This window comes from Taeniopygia guttata, chromosome 3 (assembly GCF_048771995.1).
Source record: "Taeniopygia guttata chromosome 3, bTaeGut7.mat, whole genome shotgun sequence".
NCBI lineage: Eukaryota > Metazoa > Chordata > Aves > Passeriformes > Estrildidae > Taeniopygia > Taeniopygia guttata.
Window position 1 is genome coordinate 72,329,108 of NC_133027.1, and position 23,117 is coordinate 72,352,224.

The following is a 23,117-nucleotide window of genomic DNA, read 5'->3' on the forward strand; positions in this document are numbered from 1 at the left end:
CCCTTTATTTAAAATAGCACATTAGGAAATGACTGTATCTAGCTGAGAGTTGCTGTAGCTCTGCTACCATGAAACATTATGCAGTGAGATGAGGAGGGAGGGCACGTATTTCATGATAAACCCAAGGCTTATACAAATCCAAGAGGGCAGGTGGGGAGCAGGGGGCCAGCTTGGCCGGGATGTGACTAGGACACCAGGAAGGGGATGCAGAAATGCTTCAGGCTTGTGGGACTGGAGAGAGAGCGGGTGGGGTCCCGCTGTGTCACAAAAACCCACATTCTTTGTGTCCCAGAGGTGACAGAGGCACACCGCTCTCTCACAGGGAGAGGATGCTATTTGACACAAAAATCCACCGGGGCAGGGATGGAGGAGTGGGGAAGGGGGTGGTTACACCTCCAGTGTTACAGTAGGTTTGCAAATTTGCTCATTCCCTTATATGAGAGTGCCTGGAGAGCAGCTGCTCTGCTTCCAACCTGCGCTTGCCATTTCTGCTCCCACATGTGCCTGAGGGCCTCTCTGGCCCCCTGCTACCCCAGTGCTTTTGCATTCTTCCAGGGCTCCCTGAGCACTGTCCCACCTGCTGTCAAATGAGCTGTAGGCCTTTCTCTACTGCTGTGTCCCTTGAGTGGGGGCTAGAGTAAATTGTAGTATGCTTGGCTGAGGAAAACATTTGGGTTTGTTTTTTTTTCTGGGATGACAGCTGGTCATGTCTGCTGGCTGCCTTTCCAGGTGGTCAGGTGCTACCCACGCTCTGGCTGCACAAAATGCCTTGAGAATAGTGGCTACCAAAGCATGGCTGGCAGCACAGGCTCTGGCTGGTGCTGCTGTCTGCCCTGAGTTGGTGCTGTCTGACAAAAGCTCTGTGTGCTAAGCTGCCGTCTCTGGGAGGCCAACTAACCTTGAATTGCTCCTTGTGCTTTGCAGAGGTGGTGAGGTTATACATGACACAGCTGAACCATGACAGCTCATGAAACGTACCCATCATCTGGCACTGCATTTAGAGCCCCTTAACCATGCAACAGCCACCCAGCAACAGCTTCACACCAGGCTTGGGTAGTCTTTCTGTTGAAGAGAGGTAGAGAGAAGGAGACTAAAACTGTTGTAGGTTTCATGGACAGGACATCTGTTTGCCAGTCTCCTGAAAATGTCACTTCAGCACACACCCACATCAACATGTGGAAACACGCTGAGGGCTGGGATCCCATCCTGTAACAATTCATAGCTGGGTGAGGATGCTTGCCCAACAGCAGAAGCCTCCCATCGCTCTCCCTGAAGAAGTTAATGCAGTGTTTCCCTCCATATCTGCTGCAGGGTGTGCATGGACTGACTGCAGCCTCTCTGTGGTTCAGGGTGTGCACAGCTGAGGATGCAAGGCATTGGTTTAGGGTGGGAGTGTGCTGCTGCAGAATTCTCTTGGAGAAGATAACATTTCTGGGACCTGTACAGGGATTAAAAGGAAGGTGGCATTAAGGTAACTTTTCAGTTTATTCCTTCAAACTGAGGGCTCCCCATTCCTTCAGAGGATGCTTGAGTTTAATGCTTGTGTCTGTAACACCTTGCAAACAGCTCCAAAGTCATGGCATTGCTTACCACTTGGGATGTATGTCTGCTTCAGCAACATTGCATTCAATGGCCCAAGCCTAAGCCCAAATATCAGCAGTGAGACCTCTTGGAAGAGTTGCTTAACTCTGCCATATCACCTGGGAAATGCTGCCTGATAGCTTGGATAGACTTAGGGGTTTGCAGTGTATGATATACCTCCTAGTTCCTCTCACAGGATGCTTTTCTGGCATTCTAAATCTCTTTAGAGAGTCATTCAAAGTTAATTAAGTCTGAGTTTTCATTCGTGCTGTCTGCAGGGCTGATAATCCTCCCCCCCAAAGCATGACTTGGAGAGGATTCAGCAATTAGGCTTGTCAGGGCAGAGCTTCCCTGTACCTGTCCCTGTGTCATGCCACCTGCCCAGCTCCTGCCTTAAGTCCCCCAGTCTCTGATCCATGTGACAGGAGAGTTATCCCCCATCCCCACAGTCTGCATGGGGGCAGTGATGAGAGCTGCCAGGGGAGGGGAAGAAATGCACAGCTGGAAATGGTCAGAGATGGTGTGAGCACCTCTGGGATATACCAGGGCAAGGGCAAACAGGAGAACCTTCATTGCCTTCAGCTGTAATTTCAATTTGACCTGAGGTGCTCCTGGGGTTGTTAGGTGGAAACCCAGGGCTGTTTATGTGGGAAGGGGCTCCTGAAGTTAGTCTGGTCCAGTTCTCCTGCCCTTCAACAAGGTCACCCAAATCTGGCTGCCTAAGACCATGTCCAGTTGGGATTTGAGTATCCTCAATTATGGACACTATACAACCTCTACAGAAAACTTGTTCCCATGTTCAGCCACCCTTGCTGAAAGAAAATTTTTTCTCTTCTTTAAATTACATTTCCTATGTTGGTACTGCTAAATGTAAATCAAAGGAACAACCCAAAGGATTCTTAGCAACGTATCCTGGGGAACACAGCAGATTTAAGACCGGAGTCCTTTACTTGCAGCTATCCCTTCTCCACCTGGTACAGGTGCTATCCTCTCTGAAGCCCCTGGGGTGCTGGCTTATCCTCGGGATGACTCTTCCCTTTGGATATGTTTCTGTTTGCCAGCTGCCAGAAGAGCCCAGATCCGTGCCGTGTCCCTCCAGAGCCGCAGTACCTGGAGCAGCCTGTGCCCAGCCCTGTGGTCCTGTGACACACCAGGGAGCTTTTCTTGCTGTTGGTGCTGCAGCCAGGACCTGTCCCACCCTGCAGAGACTGCACCAGCATCTGCAGGAGGGCACCTTCCACTTCAGCTTTGTGCCTGCCTCCAAACACAACACCTTCCCAGCAGATCATTACTGGGATGCTCCAGGGAAGAGACCAATTTTAGTGGGAAGACAAAGGCAGGGCAGCAAAGCAGTGGGGAGAAAGTGGGGTAAGAGCAGAGAGGCCCTATGGCTATTCCTGCCATTTTAAATTGCTTACTGAAGCCACAAGAATAACTAAAACCTCCAACTACACCATATTCCTATAGCCCATATCCTGTACCAGGCCTTCACTGAGCTCTAGCCCACATCTTGCCCCAGACTTTTTATGCCACTAGTAACATCTCTCTGAAAAGAAGGTACTTGCAGTAAACATAAAAACTATGATCCAGAGATTGACATCAGTTAAAGAAAAATAAAGCAAGATCTGCTTTTAAATTAAGCTGTGGTGAAGCCAAATACTTGACTTGTTGGGTTTTGCCCCTTCAAAAATTCTTTGTTATCCAGTTTAGGACGTGTCATGTCCAAGACATACTAAGGCAGAAAAGCAGGTGAAATTATGTAAATGGAAGGTGATGGATGGAACAGAGACAGGGTGAGCTATTGAGGACAAGCTGCTGCACCTGCTTAGAAATTTAATCTAGTCTTAAAGCAGCCTGGCCTGGCAGAAGCTAAAAGGAAATAGGAATTAAGGCCATGGCCACGTCCCATTTAAGCTTTCACACCTGTAGTACACTATCCCTCCCTGGGCCTGTTACACCCCTCTGGTTCCCTGGCTTAGCCGAGGCACAGGAATTCTGTGTTTTATAAAACCCCCCTTACTTCCTAAAACTCTGTCCTGCATCTCTTGCAGAGCTGTGTTAATGCCAAACATGTCGGGAAATTAACTTTGTCACTGCCACGGATGCAAGCAGTGTGGTATCTGCAACCCACAAAAGGATGCCTTTGGGCTTACTCCTGAGCCCTGAACTGGAAAAACGAGCTCCTCTCTCATCTTCCCAGTCATTCTTGCAGCAAAGAATCACTCATAGAATCTAGTTAGCTGTATATTTACTTTTCATTTCCCAGCTAGTTGCAGACATTTCCCCCCCACCACCACTGTTCCTCCTCCTTTAGCTTGTTTGTGGTCCTGTCAGCGTTGCTGCTGGTCCACGTTCAGCCTGGAGTGCAGTGTAGGGGAAATACGAGCCTGCAGTCCTGCACTCTTCTATCCCCGGACAGGTTAGGACAAAATAAGAATTCCTTACATGCAAGGAGTGCCACCTAACGGCCTGTTGAGGGATCCCAAAGCTCCACACAAAGCCCTGGGGTCTTGGCTTTTTTCCATACACATGAATCCATGAAATCACACACACGTATTTTCACATATAGTGAAATGCGAGTCTCTTTCATGGCCTGTCTGCCCACAGACCACACTTCAAGGGTAATTTTTATGCAGAGTCTTTATATTCATATTTTTAAAATAGTTTCTTAAATCCCAGGGCTTCAAGACAGCTGCAGTAATCCAGATGCAAGTAAGAACTTGGGTATTTCAGTTTGGAATGTAAAACTGATGAATCCTGGTTCTCTGTTAGGGAGCAGCTGCTGGAGACCAGTGGTTGCACTGCTGCCTTCACCACGTCAGGCTGCAACAAACATGCTCATAGGGCAATGCAGGCCAGGTGTAACCTTTTAGTGGCCTTTCAATTTAAGGTGAGAAGATTGGACAAAAGGCACAGACGTGGTGTTCTAGGATGACCAGACCCAGCAGTGCTGAAGCAAACCTCTGTGGTGGCAGTTTCTTCACCATTCTCCAGCCAGAGTAGCCTGGGTCATCCCACCACCACCATGGATTGCTCCATCCACTTGGAAGGAGATGTCCATCGTCCATCAGTCTTTTTCCTCAGAAACTTGTTGATTCCTTCTTGCTGTTAACCCTTCAGGAAAGTGTATCTTGCTTTACTTGTAGAGATGCCGTGTGTACGGAAAATGCAGAACTGAGGGGCTTCAGAAGAACGCACATGGAAGAAAACCCTCACAAGCCATTTAGTGTCCTCCTGCTGCATCAAGGGAAGTTTGAAGTTTGAGTAGCTACTTTGCACCTCAGGAATTATTATTCACTTCTTGTCCAGTTATGACAAAACCCTATCTAGCCTTTAATTTTGTACTAGATCGTTACCTGGTGACCTTCATTACATTGACCCAGAGGCAGGTAGCACAGCAAATGAGCAATATTTCTCTGGTTGTTCTCTTGGAAAATGTTCCCGCAAAGGGGGCTCAAGTAATAGGGTCCTGGTTCCACAGGCTTGCCCTGCCTGAGGGGCCTGCTTCCACCTAGATGGAAATAGCCTCCTCATCAGCTTATACACAGGCATTAGGGTTGAACTGGCTGTGAGAATACACTTCTGCCATGTGACCCACTTATGCCAGGTGGAAACAAAAAAGGGTTGGACTAAAGGAGACATGAACACACACTACTGCTGTTAAAATATGTTCTAAAACACACTATTTATATTGTATATGTTCTTGCAATATATAAATAAAATGTATTAGACATTTTAGTAGCCCTGATAAAAATTCTTCCCACTGCTTCATCAGAACTCAAGTATTATGAAAACTTCCTAGACAACATTTCCATAAAGTAAAAAATACTTGCTAATATGTGGCCTTCAGGATTTCTTGCCTAATAACCAGTTTCAAGGTAACTGAAGAGCAGTCTCTTATGATAATAATGAAAAGGCCAAGTAATCCCCACTTAGGTAGTTTTAACCTCTGTAACTCATCTCTGAATTATCCAAAGCAATCCTAGTAGGTCACCACAAAATGAGATGGCTTTTTCCTTTAGTTTGCAGAATCTTCTATTGACAAAATGCACACACACGCTTGACCCTCCTTCATAGCTGCTTTGCCTCAGAAATCGAGTCTATTAACTTGTTTTGCAAATTTCCATTCAGGCAACTTACACTGCATTTCAGTGAAGTGTGTTTGCTCAAGGCTCAACATTGACAGCTTGTGTTGTTCCAGGCAGTGTCTAAACCCACTCAAGGACATAGATAACTGATAGAGAGGATGAAATTTCTCATCTTTGACCCAAATTGAGCAGCATATTTTAAAAACATACTGGTAGTCATTGTTATCCTTGTGGGTAGGACACTGTGTGCAAGCACAACATTTTACAGAAACAGCACTTGTAGTAACATACCCAAAATGAAAGTGGCCATGACCCACTAAAATTACAGCCTGCAATAAATAGTAACTGCAAAGCCTTCCTCTCTGGATAAAAGAGATTTAGAATACTTCCTTGTAAAAACACATGACAGAGGTGCTATTTTTCCATAGCTAATCCAGAATTGCTCAATTGTTTGGACAATGATCTATTTTAGGCCATGTATATGAAGGACAGATTTGCCTACAGCTTGAATTCCCCCCTCCCTCAACAGGCTACACTAGTCACTAAATTCTTAATTTGTTTTCTGTTTGTCATTCAAATTCAGAAGTAAAATAAGACATTAGGAAAAATCCCCACCTTTAACAATACCCACAATCCTTCTCCTTCACCACATCTGTCACAGTAGGAAAGACAAATGAGGAAACTGCCGAGAGCAATTTTAATGGAAATCTCTAAAAAATGCTTCATGATGTGAGAGATGCTTTGTGGTGCAACTCTCACCCTCATCTTAAAAACATAAGATCATACAAATACTTCCTGGTAGTCCTGTCCTTGAAAATGTCAAGTATCACTGGAAACACTGATAGATGGCTGCAGCTTTAAGAAGGAAGTACTGAAAATTAACATGGCAAAGCAAGTTTTACTATCAGTATTCATAAAATTTTTCACAGAAGTGCAACAATAGTGAAACTGTTTTAAAAACAGGATGGAGAAAGCAGCAGTTGATGCAATCTATATTCACCAGCACCTATTTTTACAGAGAAATTTAAGAAGCAAAAGTGCTAATACTGAAATGCTCTAATAAACAAGACTGTTATAATCAGTTGAACCCACTGGTAAGTGATACAAAATGGCCAGGCTTAGTGAAAATTTAAACTTCAGTAACAATTTATTCAGAGTATGCAAGAACAAAGCAATTTACATTAAACTTAGTGTCAATATTTTTAAAACTTAGTGTCAACATTTTTAAAGATATAAAGCATTTAAAATTAGTTAAGGGAACAGCAGTAATATTGTAAACATGTATAGCCATTTAAAATTCCAGTAACAAGATATAAAACAATATTGCTTAATAGTTATTTATATAAAACTATTTTTATGTTTAAGCAAATATACAATCAGTTTTACTTATTGTAAGGAATCACACTGTTTAATGCTTAACCCATTAAGTACCTTAGTGCAATAAGAGAACATTTCAGGAAGCTCACATGTGCCTGGCACTCATAACTTTTCATGGCACAATGGCTTTAGTGCTCAACTGACCGGCCTGCTAACCACGAACGTGGCTGCCTTCCAGAGGAAGCAAAACAAAGACTGGCAGGTAATGTCACTTTAATCATCATTTGTCCTGTATAGCACTTGAAGAAAGTTTAACTGGAAAATCATGAAATCTTTTACGACATGCCCAGGAACAGTCTTTACCAGTATTCCTAGCAGCATTCCACACAATTTTTACTTACCAATGTGAGGATATGGAGGTCAGCTACATTTTAAATTCCACTTCAGAGCAGGTACACGGAGTTTAACCACAGCTAAGCAAACCCTGAGCAAAAATTACCTTTCAAACGATGTTTCCAGCCCTGGTTTATCTTTTTAAGAAACTTTCTGCTGTTCTACGAAAGACAAGAATCAAGATGTTCATTTATTTTAGATTCCAAAAGATCAGTCTCACAGACAGGACAAGTGACTCTTCTCTCCTGCCTCACAGGATTGCTAGGACTTGCAGAGGACTGTGAAAGTTCAACTCTGTTTTTTGTAGTTGTAGTGACATCAGTAGCCCCCTTTTTGTTGAAATACTTTTCAAAGGCCGTTTTGTCTTCCTTTTTTGGCCATTGCTGCAGTGTATTAACACATTCTAAGCTTTTTTTCTCAGATGCACCCTGAGCTCTTGGGGTCTGCTCCAAACAAATTCGTTTTGGTGACCAGTTAGAAGATGGCATAGCTCTCTTGCCAACTGGTGAGCCTTGGCTTGTTGTTTCTTCAGCAACATGAGCCATCCTAGCAGGCAATCCACAGTCATTCTCATCATCTTCTGGGTGAGCAGCAGAGAGTTTTGGAAACTCACTCTTTAAAGCTAAGCTGCTCTTCTCAGCGGCACCTTTGGTATGAAGCGGAAAGATACTGCCATGGGGTAATTTTTCCAGTTTTATCTCATTTTTAGGGATTGGTGGTGTCCTTACTGCTGAATGATGCAGTGAGCCATGTGCTTCACTGTTTGCAGTGGAGCTGCCGGCATTTGTGTTTTTCTCTGAAAGTACACCGCCTCCTCCTCCAAGCCGATATCCCGTTCCACTAAAAGGAGTCAGGTCTTTGCAATTACCATGCATTTGTGTCTTGCCTGCAAAATCAGATTAAAAAATAAATTAATATTTTCATTAAAAAGTCATGGGCTTATTATTTGAGGTGCTTCACACAAAAAAAATCTGCTGCTTGAAAATAATGCATCAAACTAAACATTTTGTAGACAATTCAGTTGAGGAGCAGCCTAGAAGTGCAAAAATAAAAGGCCCTGTTCTTTGGCTACATAACAGTAACATCAAAACCAAGCTTATGTAGTGTTTGGTCCATATTCGTTCAAGAAAATGTCTGGACAAAAACACAGTTCAGAAAAGAAAAACAAAATCATAAAATACCTTCGTTAGTTGACTTGAAATGTGGAGGTTTTGCTGTCTGAGTTTTCTGCTTGGACTTCTCTGAGAATTTCTCTGGCTCTTTCACTTTTGTGAACGTGCCCCCACACGTCCTTTGATGTTCATCCCACCAGAAGTCATGTGCAGAGGGTGCTCTGTTCATTGAGCGCTTCACATATCCAAAGTAAGGTGCTCTGTTTTGGCAGGGGCCATTGCACCGCCACCAGTGCTGGCGGTACAAATTAATCTCATCATAAAAATTGTGATAGATCTACATTTAAAAAAACAACAAAAAAAAAAATCCACAAAAAAACAGTCACTCAGGAAGTTACAAACTTTATATCACTAGCTCTAAAATGTTTTTTAAAAAATCCATTTCCATTCAATTCCTTCCAGTACTGCTGTGATTTTTATATTAGCAGTTAAAAGAGCTAGATCTGAGTAAAAATTTATCAACAAAGCTTTAAAAAAAAGATAGGAAGCGTAGGAATATGTCCTGGTTATCTTGTTGGAACTGCAAAAAGATAATTTTGGAAATCTATCTACAATTTCACATAGAAGATGTACTGTTTAGAAAGCATTTCAAACAATACCAGTATTGTATTCTCCTTTCAGTTATTACCTTAATTGATCTTATTAGACACATTATTTTTAAATATTGACAGAAATATTGACCCTCTATTGACATAAATCTTGACTGCTCTTCACATGGAGCACTTCTGTCCCTGATACCATTGAAGCTCTTTCTAGTTTACCACAAAAGCTTAAAGAAAAAATCTTACGGAGAACATACCTGAAAAATTACATGACTAACAGCTCACCACATCTTCCTCAACCTCTTCCCACCACCATTCCCAACAAATAACTATGGAACTAGCATACACTTGGATGCAAATTTGTATTGGTACCAACTGTGGAGTGTCTAATAAGAACATTACTTAATCTGCACCGGTCAACTAAAACAGCAAATCAAGAAGAAAGCTCTATTAAAGAAGGTGAAGAGGATTATTCTTACTGTGACATTGGCTCCAGTCAGGAGATTAATACGACGCATGTGCTTGCAGAACTCAGGTCCATGAGACTCACGATCTTTGTAGTTATGAGTAACAAAGAGCAGGGCGTGGATCATTTCGTGCAACAGCGTCTGAAATGATGCAACCATTAGATATTCAATGAAAAGCATTGCATTTTCAGTTTCATTATTAAGCTGCAAGTATTGTACTCTTCTACATTGATTGTGGTTACTGATCTAATCTTTGATTATTCACATACTCAGTCTGGGTCATAAAAACATAATACTTTGATCTATCAAACCAAATTACCCCTATTCCCACATCACTAAAACACACTGCGTAATATCAGCCCCATAAGCAGCATTCCAAAAAGGAGAAATAATCCTCAAATTTAAATTGGATCTTTAAAGACATCATCCCCTACACAACCCCCAAAAAGAGCCACTTTTGAGCAAGCTGAAATTCTACAGCATTTCTGTTGTTAGGCAAATCTGAATGTTCAGCCAGCTCAAAGCAGCAACTCTGGCAGAGGCCCAAAAGCAATAAAATGTCATGTTAAGTCATAACCTATATCCTTATTTTCTGCTGTTGGCCCTTTCAAAACTATAGTCCATGTTTGGTTTGAATATTAAAGGATAATTGTGAAGTTAAAAGCCTGGGGTGTTATTTTCTCTATATAAAGTCAATAAAATAAAAAGTGACTTTAGACTTCTACTTGGAGCTGCCCACTTAGAAACATAAAACTAAAGATTACCATGGTACTGCAACACAAGCCACATGAATGTAACAGTAAAGCCAGTGCTATTTTATGACCTATAAGTTACTGCATAACAGAATCCCACTATGAAATCTAAAATGTTTGTATGAAGTGGGGGGTGTGCACAAAACACTTCACGTGCAGATTCATAAGCCACGTTCAAATACCTCCACAAGATCCTTCCTTGGCCGTAACTTTAGAAGCGGCTCACTGAGACGAATGGAACACAACCCACTACGTTCGTGATATGAACAGATACCAGCAGAGCTGAGAGGAAAAGAAAGAAAATACGAAAATGTATTTGTTTCTTTCTTCATTGTAGCACATGAAGAAAACAGAGAATTTAAGTCAAAATGCCATACCCTGTAAACACATGTTAGGTCACTCAGAACATGGAATAAAATCACTTTGAGTAGTTACCTGAAAAATTCAGCATCATTAAGCAAAGAAAGAAAATATCCACAAGTTCCTTATAGTAGAAAAACCTGTTTTGAAGGTAGAAAAATGTTTCCTTTAGAACTTGTGATGAACTAAAATACAATGCACATAGGCTGGAGATTCACGGCAGCAAATGCAGACTTAATTGGCAGTTGTTTCAATTTCACTCCCCACCCTTCATCAACTTTTGGCTCAATCCGAACCTACATATACCTCCACTTCTGTGCTCTAATCCAGCAAACACCAGTTTTTTTTGTCTGTGTTAGTCCAACTGAGTTAGCCCTCAATCGGTACAACATCCAACTATTTCCAAATGTCTAAAGAATACCGCAGCCAGCAGAGGATACGAGGTGGTGGGACTCCAGCTGCCAGCAACTGCATCTGCTGCAGAACTGCAGCCTGCACTTTAAAGATTTCTGGGTTTGTTTAACCTCAGATTTCTTCTATATTCCCCTTCCTAGCCCATTCTAAATTTTTCTAATATACTATTATTGGTTCATATTTGCCCTTCTGCTGTGCAGTAAAACTATCATAAAAACTGAGAACCAGAGCAGCAACACGAGTATGTGAGGCTTCCACACACATCATCTAAGACCAAGTAATTTCTTCCATTTTAACATCCCTCCAGCTTGCCTGCACCCCGTGGAAAGCCACTGATGGCTGCTACGGACGACAGATGCAAGGCAAGGGAGACAATGACAGCGACCAACTCATGTCCCGCCGTACGAGCTCTGCCAGAGATGCGGAACATCCAAGTGCCCGGGAAGAGAAGCCACGGCACCAGCGGGGTGCTAGCGGGGCACGGCGAGGAGCAGCACAGAGAGACCAGCGACATCTCCTCCCCGACACTCGCAGCCACACGCTGCGGCCCCGCGGTGCCGGCACGGCGGGCAGCTCCCGGACACACGGACCGGCCCAGCCCCGGCAGCTCGGCCCACATCCCCCGCTGCCGCACCTGGTCATGCGGGGGCTCCAGGACACCGTGACAGCCTCCAGCTTGCCCCAGAAGAGAGTCTGGTTGAAGTGCACGAACAGGCCGTGCACGTCGGGGCTGGGGTCCAGCAGCTCCCACGCCTCGTCCACCACCGACAGCGGGCGGTGGGATGAGCGGCACGGAGAGACATCAGGGCGCTTTGCTGCTGCCGCTGCTGCCTTGTCCTGCTCTTCCCATTCCCTCTGCAGCCTGAGGGCCAACAAGAAATCCTCGTCCTCCATCCCGAGCGCGGCTCCGTCGGCCGGCACACGTCGCAACCGAAACCCGCAGCCGCCGCGGCGCACGCGCAGCACCGCCCCGCGGGCGCTGCCGTCGCGTCCTTCCGAGTGCGCGGGCCGGCAACATCCCCTGCGCCGCTTCCATTCCCTTCCCTTCCCTTCGCCTCGCTTCCCTCCGCTCCGCCCCCGCCCGGCGCGGCCCCATCCCGTCACCGCAGGCGGCCGCTCCAGCCGCGGGGCGCAGGCGCGGCGGGTATCGCCCGGGCGGGTACCGGGCGGCGGCGGCGGCTGCGGGCGGACATGGCGCTGTCGCTGGGCGAGGGCGGCGGCGGGAGCCGGCTGCGGCGGCAGCTGGAGTCGGGCGGCTTCGCGGCGGGGGAGTACGTGAAGCAGCTGTCGCAGCAGTCGGACGGGGACCGGGACCTGCAGGAGCACCGGCAGCGCATCCAGGCGCTGAGCGAGGAGACGGCGCAGAGCCTGAAGCGCAATGTGTACCAAAACTACCGGCAGTTCATCGAGACGGCGCGGGAAATCAGCTACCTGGAGAGCGAGATGTACCAGCTCAGCCACATCCTCACCGAGCAGAAGGGCATCATGGAGGCCGTCACCCAGGCGCTGCTCCTCCAGGCCGACCGCGACGACCCCGCGCTGGGCGCCCGCCGCGCCGCCGCCGCCGACCCCTTCCTGCCGCTGTCGGCCAAGGACGCGGCGGCCAGCGAGGAGGGGCGGCAGCGCACTCTCACCACCCTCCTGGAGAAGGTGGAGGGCTGCCGCGACCTCCTGCCCGAGAGCCCTGGCAAGTACCTGGTGTACAACGGGGACCTGGTGGAGTACGACGCGGACCACATGGCGCAGATCCAGCGGGTGCACGCCTTCCTGATGAACGACTGCCTGCTCGTGGCCACCGCCCTGCCCAACCGCCGCGGCGCCTACCGCTACGACGCCCTGTACCCCCTCGACGGGCTGGCCGTGGTCAACGTCAAGGACAACCCGCCTATGAAGGACATGTTCAAACTGCTCATGTTCCCCGAGAGCCGCATCTTCCAGGCTGAGAACGCCAAGATCAAGAAAGAGTGGCTGGAGGTGCTGGAGGAGACCAAGCGCAGCCGTGCCCTCAGCGAGAAGCGGCGCCTGGAGCAGGAGGCCCTGCCCCGGCCCGCCCCAGCGCCCCCCGAGTCCACCAACCCCTTCGACGAGGATGAGGACGAGGAGGAGGAGGATGAGCCCTCCGCCGAGGAGGAGGTTGTTGACCTCTCACTTGAGTGGATCCAGGAGCTGCCCGAGGACCTGGACGTCTGCATTGCTCAGCGGGACTTCGAGGGGGCGGTTGACCTGTTGGATAAGCTGAACGAGTACCTGGCGGACAAGCCTGCGAGCCAGCCCGTGAAGGAGCTGCGGGCCAAGGTGGATGAGCGCGTCCGGCAGCTGACGGACGTGCTGGTGTTCGAGCTGTCCCCGGACCGCTCGCTGCGCGGAGGGCCGCGGGCCACCCGCCGAGCTGTGTCCCAGCTCATTCGCCTGGGCCAGTCCACCAAGGCGTGCGAGCTGTTCCTGAAGAACCGGGCGGCCGCGGTGCAGACCGCCATCCGGCAGCTGCGCATCGAGGGCGCCACGCTGCTCTACATCCACAAGCTCTGCCACGTCTTCTTCACCAGCCTCCTGGAGACGGCCAGGGAGTTTGAGACGGACTTCGCCGGCAACAACGGCTGCTACTCGGCGTTTGTTGTCTGGGCCCGCTCGTCCATGAGGATGTTTGTAGATGCCTTCAGTAAGCAAGTGTTTGATAGCAAAGAGAGTTTGTCAACTGCGGCAGAGTGTGTCAAGGTAAGAGAGTCCAGAGAGGTGGGTGGTGGGGCACAGCAGCTGAAACAAAGGCTTCAAAGCTTTAAAGTCTCTTTTCTAACTCTAGTTTGGTTGTTGACTCTTGTGTGGGTCTCCAGAGAGGTTTCCTGAGTTGAAAGATTAATATTCATTCGAGGTTTGTTTGGGTTCTTTTCAGTTCACAGAGGAAATCCTTAAGGTTATAATACAGGCCAAGGAAAACCCTGCCTTTATCAGGAATGCAAAATGTGTTGATTCTCAATTTACCTGTAACTAGTAGGAGGTCCTAAAATTTACATAAACTACACCTGAATTATAAGTACTTCAAAACTTTCTCTTTGATTTCCAAGGCTGTCCTTAGGTACATTTTCATACTTTTTTTGCAAGACTAACTTTCTCAGGTTATGCTTTCTTTCGGCTGCTGATTGGGAGGGGGGAAAAAGAAGCTTATGCGTGTGGGTTACATAGTGTAATTGTCCAGAGATTTTTTGACAGCCAGGGTGTATCTTTCAGTTATTAATTTCTCATTAATGAGATTCTTAAAGCACAAGAAATAAGTATGACTAGCCCTTCTCGGTTTTCTGAGATGAATTTGATAAACGTGTAAGATGAAAAGGGAGCCTGCACAGTAATAACATCCTTTTCTTTGTTATCCCAGGTGGCTAAAGAGCACTGCAAGCAGCTGAGCGAGATTGGACTGGATCTCACCTTCATTATTCATGCCCTTCTGGTAAAGGATATCAAAGGTGCTTTGCAGAGCTACAAGGATATCATCATCGAGGCCACCAAGCACCGCAATTCTGAGGAGATGTGGAGACGGATGAACCTGATGACTCCAGAGGCGCTGGGGAAGCTCAGGGAGGAGATGAGGAGCTGTGGGGTGGGCAATTTTGACCAATACACAGGGGATGACTGCTGGGTCAACCTCAGTTACACTGTAGTAGCTTTCACTAAGCAGACTATGGCCTTCTTGGAGGAAGCATTAAAGCTTTACTTCCCAGAGCTGCATATGGTTCTCCTGGAGAGTCTGGTGGAAATCATCCTGGTGGCTGTCCAGCATGTCGATTACAGTTTACGGTGTGAACAGGACCCGGAGAAAAAAGCATTCATTAGGCAGAATGCTTCTTTCCTGTATGAAACTGTCCTTCCTGTTGTGGAAAAAAGGTTTGAGGAAGGAGTTGGAAAACCAGCCAAGCAGCTACAGGATCTGAGAAATGCCTCAAGATTGATGCGTGTAAATCCGGAAAGTACCACCTCTGTGGTGTGAAGTGAACCTAACTGTTCCTCGGAACAAGGTGGCAGCACTTACTGAAGATGTACATTGAGCAGATGAACTAAACAGGGGTTTTCTGAGTCCCTGAAAGATGCAGAACTCTTATCTGCTGCATTCCAGAAGCTGAAGACTTTGAATCAATACCTGCAAGCATGCAATGCTTTTCTTGGTGGATGGGGTGTAGGGAAGTGAGAAGGTGGAGGTCACATGTCCTTTGACAGCATATCCTGTATGAAGGGCTTGTGTAGTATTTGTGACGTGGGAAATAACTGTAATACACAAATTTTGGCCAATTGTTTGTGAAAGTCTTACATACATATACAGCAGATGGCAGGAAAAGATCAATTCTCATCATGTCACTGTAGCAGTTCTTTTTTAAGGCAGTGTTCTGGTAGGAGGGGAAGTGCTGAAGCATTCCCAGGATGTGGTATTCAATAAGGCACGTCCACCACATGTGACTCAGCACTGCAGATAAATGACATGGATTTGCACAATGTGATTTTTGTGGTAGCAATGCAGACTTTTCTTTAACATTGAGATTATCTTCATTCATTTCAGAGGCAGATTGAAATAAAAATGTTTTTAATATAGGTTCTGGTGTTTGTGTGAAGGGGCTTCTTCTGTTAAGTAAGCTGGCCTGTCAGCCTGAGTTATAGTTGTCTGAAAACAAACCTGCTGTCAGAACCATTTGTTTGCTTCAAGAGAAGTGAGAATAAATCGCTTCCCTTCCTCTTTATGTTCCTCTTCCATGTTTTCTCACAGATCTAATTGGGGTCATGTCCATTTAGTGAAGTGTGCACTGTTGCTTGAGGGGCTGTCACAAATGCATTATGGGCTGTTGTCTCCTGGTTGGAACCATGGTGAAGAGGCATAAATGCTCTTGAGACATGCAGGGCAGGGAGAGGGACTGTTTCATTTGGAAGAAATGGAATGCTAGTTTTGCTGTACAGATCAGAAGCAGCACCTGGTGAAGGGACTCTGAGGCTTTTATGTAAGAGATGTGAAATTTGAAACATGCACTGTCTCCTGCAAGAACTAGCATCATTTCCTGTAGTACAGCAATAAGCCAGAAAAACTGTCTTTTTTCAGAAATCACAAGGATTTGGTTGGCAATTTTAATGTTGATGGGGAAAGTTTATACAAATGCTCTTATGTTTGGATTGAATGGTGTTGGCTGTCTCATACAGTGTATGTCTGAAAATAAAATAAGCCAAGTCTTTTGTCAAGGATGGCTTTGGCAAGCTCTCAGCTTCAACTTCTAAGCTGTGCAAACTTCTTCTGCTTCTGTGCAAACTTTCTTAATTGTGAGAAAATCATGTTACAGCTAAGGGACCTTGTGATCAGTCCCTCAAAAAGTGTCCTTAACGAGAATAACTAAATATCCCATTCCTGTAACACTTTCAAATTAAAACTTCTGCAGTTTGTGTCATGGTAATGAATGCCTTGTGACTACCTGAACAGACAAAAGGTATCACTAGTAAATCATTCTGTGTAACTATATACTGAAGCTTCTTAATTTTTCCCTATTTTCATAGAGCTAGTTCAGTGCAGTTTCTACAGTGGCTGGGTTTTGTTCTCTTGCTCTTTGGATGCCTTTTGAGCTGTCAGATTTTGCAAAGCATCCTATTGTCTCTGCTCACTTGCTTTGCAGTGTTTGGGCCTTTTGCTAGCAACTCACAAAAAAAGTCATTCAAAATGTTTTTAAAGGGTAACTTGTTGCTCCCAGCTTGCATTGATTGAAAACCAGTGAAATAGGTATACTTTTATTTTAAGGGACAGGGACAGTGAGTTAGAACTTGTGTAACATATTCTGTCAAAGAGAGAGAGTCCTATTGGTGTTATTTCAGTAGTGAACTGGTTTTGATATCAGAACCTAGTGAAGTACAGCAAAGTAATATAACCTCTGTCATCTGTTTAAAGTGGGAAACCTAATCTGAGAAATGTGTTCAAGTGAATTATAAATGAGAGCTGTCTGTGGTGATGGGTATTTTGAAGGAGAGGGAGAAGAGATGGCTTTTTTTTCTGTGAACATGGGTATATTTCTTTTTATTTAACAGCAGAAGAATGCAGAATAAATACAGACGAGCCTTATCTTTATGTGTGTGTTTGCAAGAGAAGGGTTAGATCTGGAACTCTAGACTGATTACTGTGATGCTTGGGGATTTTATGCAAGAAGCTAAATTGTAGTTTCCCAACTCCTAAGCATTAACATGAGAATGAAAAGGAGGAGAGTCCTGTTCGTGCTTCTGTTGTGAGCTGGTGTAGCACAGCTTACCCTTCTCGGAGAATGATGTGTAGAATGTAATTCTGCCACATGCTCTGTTTATGCCTCTGTCACTGAGCCTTTCATCAATCTGTTTATGGCTCACTGAGCCTACTGATTTTGTCTCTGCTGTCGTCCATGGGGCAGTGGGCTTACACTGATTTTGGGTTTAAGGCATCAGGGGATCTTTTCATTTGGATCATTAAACATCATGTTCTTGTGTCTGTCACAATTCAAACAGGTGTGGGTTGTGTAAACTGCTATAAGTGGCATTGATATTTTGTAACTTGTGACTCTAAGTCATCATAAAAGAAAAACACTAACATAAAGAAAATGGTGTGGAATTAAACTTAAGTTGTATTATGGTAACTTGTTTAACAGAGAAAAATCGGTGTATGCTGAGTCATAGTTCAATAAATTTCAGTTTTGGAATGGCACTTTCCTTTTCCTAAGCTGTACACTTGTGGGGATAGTGTTGTTCAAGCTGGGATTTGTAGTAACTACTGAATAAATTACAGTTCTGCTAATTAGAGAAAGAACTAATACTGTTTTTTTTTGAGACAACTGCAAATAAAATCTGGTTTCCTTTAGCTGCTGTGACAAAATTATGAAAATTTATTATTTTTTAATTCAGATAAATTTATGTATTAGAATTTAATGCAATAACTTTTCTGAACAGTGAAGACAATGTATTAAAACTTTTGGACACACAGCACTAGTGGTGTATTTATTTTGATCACCAGAAAGTGGATGTTGGTTTGGAGTTCCAGTGAAGTCAGAGAGCTTCAGGTCAGTCCCTTGTGAGGGAGAGGTGAGCAGCAGCCAGCTGATGAAAGCCAAGTGATGTCACTTCAGTTACATTCTTACAAAGCCACTTCAGCGAGGTGATGCTGGAAGAATGTTTCTGGACACAGAGAGGCTGTACTCTGGTCTGATGGGACTTTGAGTGTGTGTGCGTGATGGATTATCAACACCGAGGCAGTGTAATGCTAAAGGGTTTGTTATCTTGCAGACATTTTTGTGTTGAGTCCATGCACGCTTACCTTGGGTGCTGAATGTGTAGTACAGCCTGTCCCCTCACTAGGTGGAGCTTTGTGCACTGAAACCTGAGCAGGCTGCGAGCAGGCACAGGCATGGAAGCTGTGCTGCCTGCAGTGTGGCTTGACCGGTTTTAGGTAGCATGCTGGGGAAAGAAGATGCTGCCGAGAATGATCCAGATGTTATGTTCAGATCTTTTTCATTCCTTGGTAGTGGTTGTGTTCTGCATTTTGTAATTGTACTGTTTATTTTTTAGTTCTTCATGTTTCCCTGAGGTGTTTCTGTACCATTGGTAGGTGTCCTCCAGAGTATCTCGCCTTTCGGCTTTTCTTTAAGGTAGGTACCAACATGTAACTTGTGTTCTGCCTGAAAAATACTGCTACACTTCAAGCCCCTGCAAAAGTGTGAAGAGTTGCTTGTCCCAGCTGCAGTTCTATGTCTCATGTAAAATGTTCGGATTAGTGACTTCTGAAAGTCAAGTTTGTGTGACCTTTGGTCATTTATTTCAGTATTGAAATTCCTGTGTAACTTCATGCTCACAGCACAGATTTGCACTCCAGCATGGTAACAGAGAAGGTCCCCACCACCAGTCGTTATAATTTACACGCTCTTTGTATTCCCTTTGCTGCCCAACTGTTTCAATTTAACTGGGTTGCCTTTTACTTAAAATTATTAGTAGTTTTACAGACTTCAGTGTATTTTTTCTGATGAAAATCAAATCTGGCATGGGGCTTTTCTGTCAAGCAGCTCTGTGATTATAGACATCTTTTTCCTCACAGGTTCGGGAGTTGTTATATGCCTTCAATCCCTACAAAGTCTGAGGGATAGTGGAGAGAGAAATACCCTAAACTGTGGGGATTTATGTCATTTACCACTTCAAGGGATGTTGACTGGAGTAATAGATCAGAATTTGTTTGAGCCACCTTGGACACAGAGTTGTGTGTATTACAAGAGGTAATACACCTCTTCTGTCTTTAGGAAACTGCTTATACAGCTTCAGCAGCCTCAACATGCCCTGTAAAACAGTTCTCAATTTCAGGGTTACAAGCTGAACTAGATTATCTGCTACAGATGTGCTCAGTTGGACACAGCAGAGATAAAGTACTGGCAAGGGACCTGGCCTGTGCTGTCCACTGAGAAGTAGTACCCTTCCTGGGGCTTTACATGGCTGATCAGGGCAGTTTTAAGGCAATTTTAAATGATCTGTCTGAGGCCCTGTGCTATTTGTTCTCTCTCCCTCCCCATGCAGTAGCCACCTTCCTTTTGATGGGCAGAGCATCGCACTTCCCACCCAAGTGGAAGATGCTGTAGGAGGATGGAGAAGAGCTGCTCCCCAAATTTCTTGGAGCGAGCTGCTGTGGTGCAGGGCCACCAGCGGGGGTCCCGTGGGAGCAGTGCATTGGGGAGCATCCCCTCGGCACAGGGAACGCGGGCAGCCCCTGCAAGCAGACACCATTGCATTCCATCTGTTCTCACCATCCACTGCAAGAGCAGAGCTGGTACAAAAGCTGAGAAATTGATCTCTTTGTGTCAATGCAGGACCTGGACCCTGAGACATCTTCTTAGATTGCCCAAAATATAATGTGGCCCTCCAGCTTTGGGAATCTTGTTCAGAGTGCTAATAACATCTTGGCCATGTGATTAATAAGTGCAATGCACCAGGAAGGTGGACCAGGAAGAAGAGTGGGTAGTGTTAACTTCACTGCTGCTTGGCAAAGTCTTGGAGACGCTCAGATTGATGATATTTTCAAGTTATTGAAAAAAAATAAATTAAAAGCATACATCATCAAATTGCAGCAAGACACGCAGTTTTTCCTCTGTCCTCCTAGAAACTGGTCCAAACAAAATCAAGAATCTCATGAAGGTAAGAGAGACTTAGTCTAATCCATTGTGATACAAGGCATGTGAATCTAAACACTGCAAACTTTGGCAAAATTAAGATCTGAACTTCAGACATTCTCCAAACTGACTGGGATGAGGGAAAACTTTGCCTCAGATTCTTCCAGAATTCTGGACTTTGAGTTCTCTGGGCTTTGAGTCATTCCTACTGTTACTAAAAATCACAATTCACAGACAACAATCTGTGCCAGTCAGACTGAAGTGTTTTGCTTTGTTTTGTTTTAACTATAGGTTTACAGCACTGCTGCAGTCTGGGGATTCCTGTTATGTTAATTTTCCAAACCCAGTACTCGCTATAGGAAGGAGCCCAGCTCTTGCAGGATGGGATTGTCAAGAGAGTACTTGAAGCTCTGCAGAGAACCCTTCCTTCCTCAGGATTCAGTGATTTTTTTTCTCTCAAAATGTAGATCTCTGATAAGCAGCTCCTGCTCTGCTTTATTTCCCCCTCACCAACAATTGGCAGGATTGTTTGTTTTTGCACTCCACAATATAACCACTCCAGCAGAGGTGCCCGACTCGCTTTGTGGAGGGAGGATGTCAAACTGAATGTTGAGTTACTGTCCGTACATCTGTCCTAACACAATTCAGGCTACATTAACTGCCTGTCTGCTCTTACCATTGACAAAGTTGGTGGGGAGAAGAGGGATTGGGAGGCTTGCAAAGAAAGATCCGTAATCTTTGTCCCTCTTACTTCCACCCAGCAAGGTGCTTAAATACGCACTGAAGATGCCTCCCTGAATTTGGGAAGCCCACTCCTATAGTCAGAGGCAATTAGATCCTAAAGTGCTTTTAACAAATGGAAGATCAGTAAATTTCTTTTGAAATTTGCAAAAACAATTGGCAAAGAAGGGATGGGAGAGTAGCACCAGAGCAACAGCACCACATAAGCAAACAAAATGTGTGCTCCTAGGACATCTCGGCTCTAGTGTGACAAATGGTAGTCCCAAACCAAGCCTGCTCCCTCTTAGGTGGGAGCAGTAGGCTCCAAAATCATCAGCACCACAACTTTCCAGGAGGCAGCAATAACAGTGTTGGACACACTAAAATAAAGTCACTTCATCTGACCGGCTGCAATAGGTGACAGCACATCAGGGTGGAGGAAATGCCCTCAGGAAACGATGACACTTAAGGAAGGGTGCACATGGAGGCTGGATCACCTGCTGTTCTGAGACATGGCTCCTCCTGAACCTGACACAATGCTGGCTGGCATTGTCCCAGCCTCCTGACACACACCACCCTCCCTCATTTTGCCCAACTCCAGAACCTCCCGTGGTGTGCATTTTCCTCCCGCTGTCCGCTGCCTCCTCCCTGCCGGCAGGATTAACCCCATCTTGTTTGCTTGGTGACAAGAGATGTGTGCAGGGAACAGAAGGCCCGGGAGGAGCCACCGCCCGCAGCTTCACACCAGATAACTCCTCTCCTGGTATGTCTCTAATCAGTCACTAGTTTTTGTCTTCCACTGAAGTTTATTACCATTTAAATAGCCTTTCAGCCTGAGACCTCCTGTGGGATTTCTGCCTCTGCTGCCTCATGCCCTGTGAAATTAATTGCTGTAAGAGCATGTCTTCTCAGGAAAATGGTAAGGGCTCAACTAAGCTGGTTTAGAAACTGTTTTAAATCCCCACATGTCCTTCTGTGGCCCTTTAGTTTGGGCTGGGGCACTTTCTAAGTACTCAGCATGGGGTAAAATATGCTTAGACTGGAAAGTGTGTATTTCCAACCAAAATTACCACACTGAATCCTGCTGTCTGGAGCAATGTTTTTGAGTACTGTGAGCAAATTCCATATTTAACTCAGCATGTGTTTTTAGGCCTTGCAGACTTAAGGGCCAGACTGCAAATGCCTTTAATCAGGAAGCAATTAATTGCACAGATTTCCTCCTTGCAGCCAGTGTAGCACTCAGCCAGGTTGTACACCCTGTGAGGCAGTGGCTCATGCCTGCACACTACTTTTATTACTGTGTATCTCTGCTAATTAGTGCGGTAAGCCAGGTTGCTACAGGGTGTTCAGATAAAAGGTACGGTCAGTTAAGACAATTTAAAGATCGCTTTAAGAAGAAAAATCACATAGTTTGCATTCCTGATGAGCTTTCTAAAAATTATTATTACAATTGTTATTGTTTTTCCTGAAGAAAACTCGCAAGAAGGATACTTTTGATGGAAGTCAAGGACCTGGTTTTGACTTCAAGTGTTCCAAGTAACTTGTAGTTGAGCACACTCAACTGGAGCTTTTTCCAGAGCACTGTGATGCTCACCCCTCATCCAAGACCAACCCCAAGCAGAAAACACCTGGTTTGTATCTCTTGCACTCACCTTCATGCAAAGGATCACAGTCTTGGTTCTCCATCAGAAATGATGCTCAGCTTCACTTGGAAAGAAGAGTATGGGAAGGTGGGGGACGTGTTTAGCCCTCACTAACAGTCCCTGGGGCAGGACACATACAATGTCTCACAAAACAGGAGGTAAGGCTTAGCTGCCCCTCTGCCCCACATTCAGGCCAGGGCCATTGCTCCAGCTGCTAATGCTGACACCAGCCTTTTTCACTCTCTCAAATACAGGTCTCACATCCTTCCTGTCCTACATACTGGCATAAAGAACACATTCCCTCATTTTGCTATTATTATAATTTACTAGCAGAAACCTTCCTCTCTGCACACACAGCTCTTCATGTTTGACTACTATAATTGCATTTTCAAAGTTATAAATAACACGTTAGCCTGGTTTATGTGTTCATGCAAGTCAGGCTATAAATTGGCAGATGAATGAAATTAACTGTCTCCAGAATTCACATTCCTGTCACTTATTCAATTATTTGATCAACATAATTGCTCAGAGCAAGAGCTAATT

At 45.2% G+C, this 23,117-nt stretch overlaps 2 protein-coding genes across 2 annotated transcripts; one reads left to right on the top strand and one right to left on the bottom strand.

Annotated features, from left to right (window-relative positions):
* Window positions 1-6,791: 6,791 nt before the first annotated feature.
* On the bottom strand, window positions 6,792-12,068 carry SPRTN (SprT-like N-terminal domain). Its single transcript, XM_030268296.4, has 5 exons — window positions 11,721-12,068; window positions 10,495-10,594; window positions 9,573-9,701; window positions 8,561-8,828; window positions 6,792-8,265 (listed from the first exon to the last, which is right to left on the bottom strand). The coding sequence occupies exons 1-5, from the start codon at window positions 11,978-11,980 to the stop codon at window positions 7,541-7,543; spliced, it is 1,482 nt and encodes a 493-aa protein (XP_030124156.4). The 5' UTR covers window positions 11,981-12,068; the 3' UTR covers window positions 6,792-7,540.
* An 86-nt stretch (window positions 12,069-12,154) lies between these two features.
* Window positions 12,155-18,046, top strand: EXOC8 (exocyst complex component 8). The gene is made up of 2 exons (XM_002192733.7): window positions 12,155-13,801; window positions 14,457-18,046. Exons 1-2 carry the CDS (start codon window positions 12,278-12,280, stop codon window positions 15,063-15,065), a joined length of 2,133 nt encoding a protein of 710 aa, XP_002192769.1. The 5' UTR covers window positions 12,155-12,277; the 3' UTR covers window positions 15,066-18,046.
* The last annotated feature ends 5,071 nt before the right edge of the window (window positions 18,047-23,117 follow it).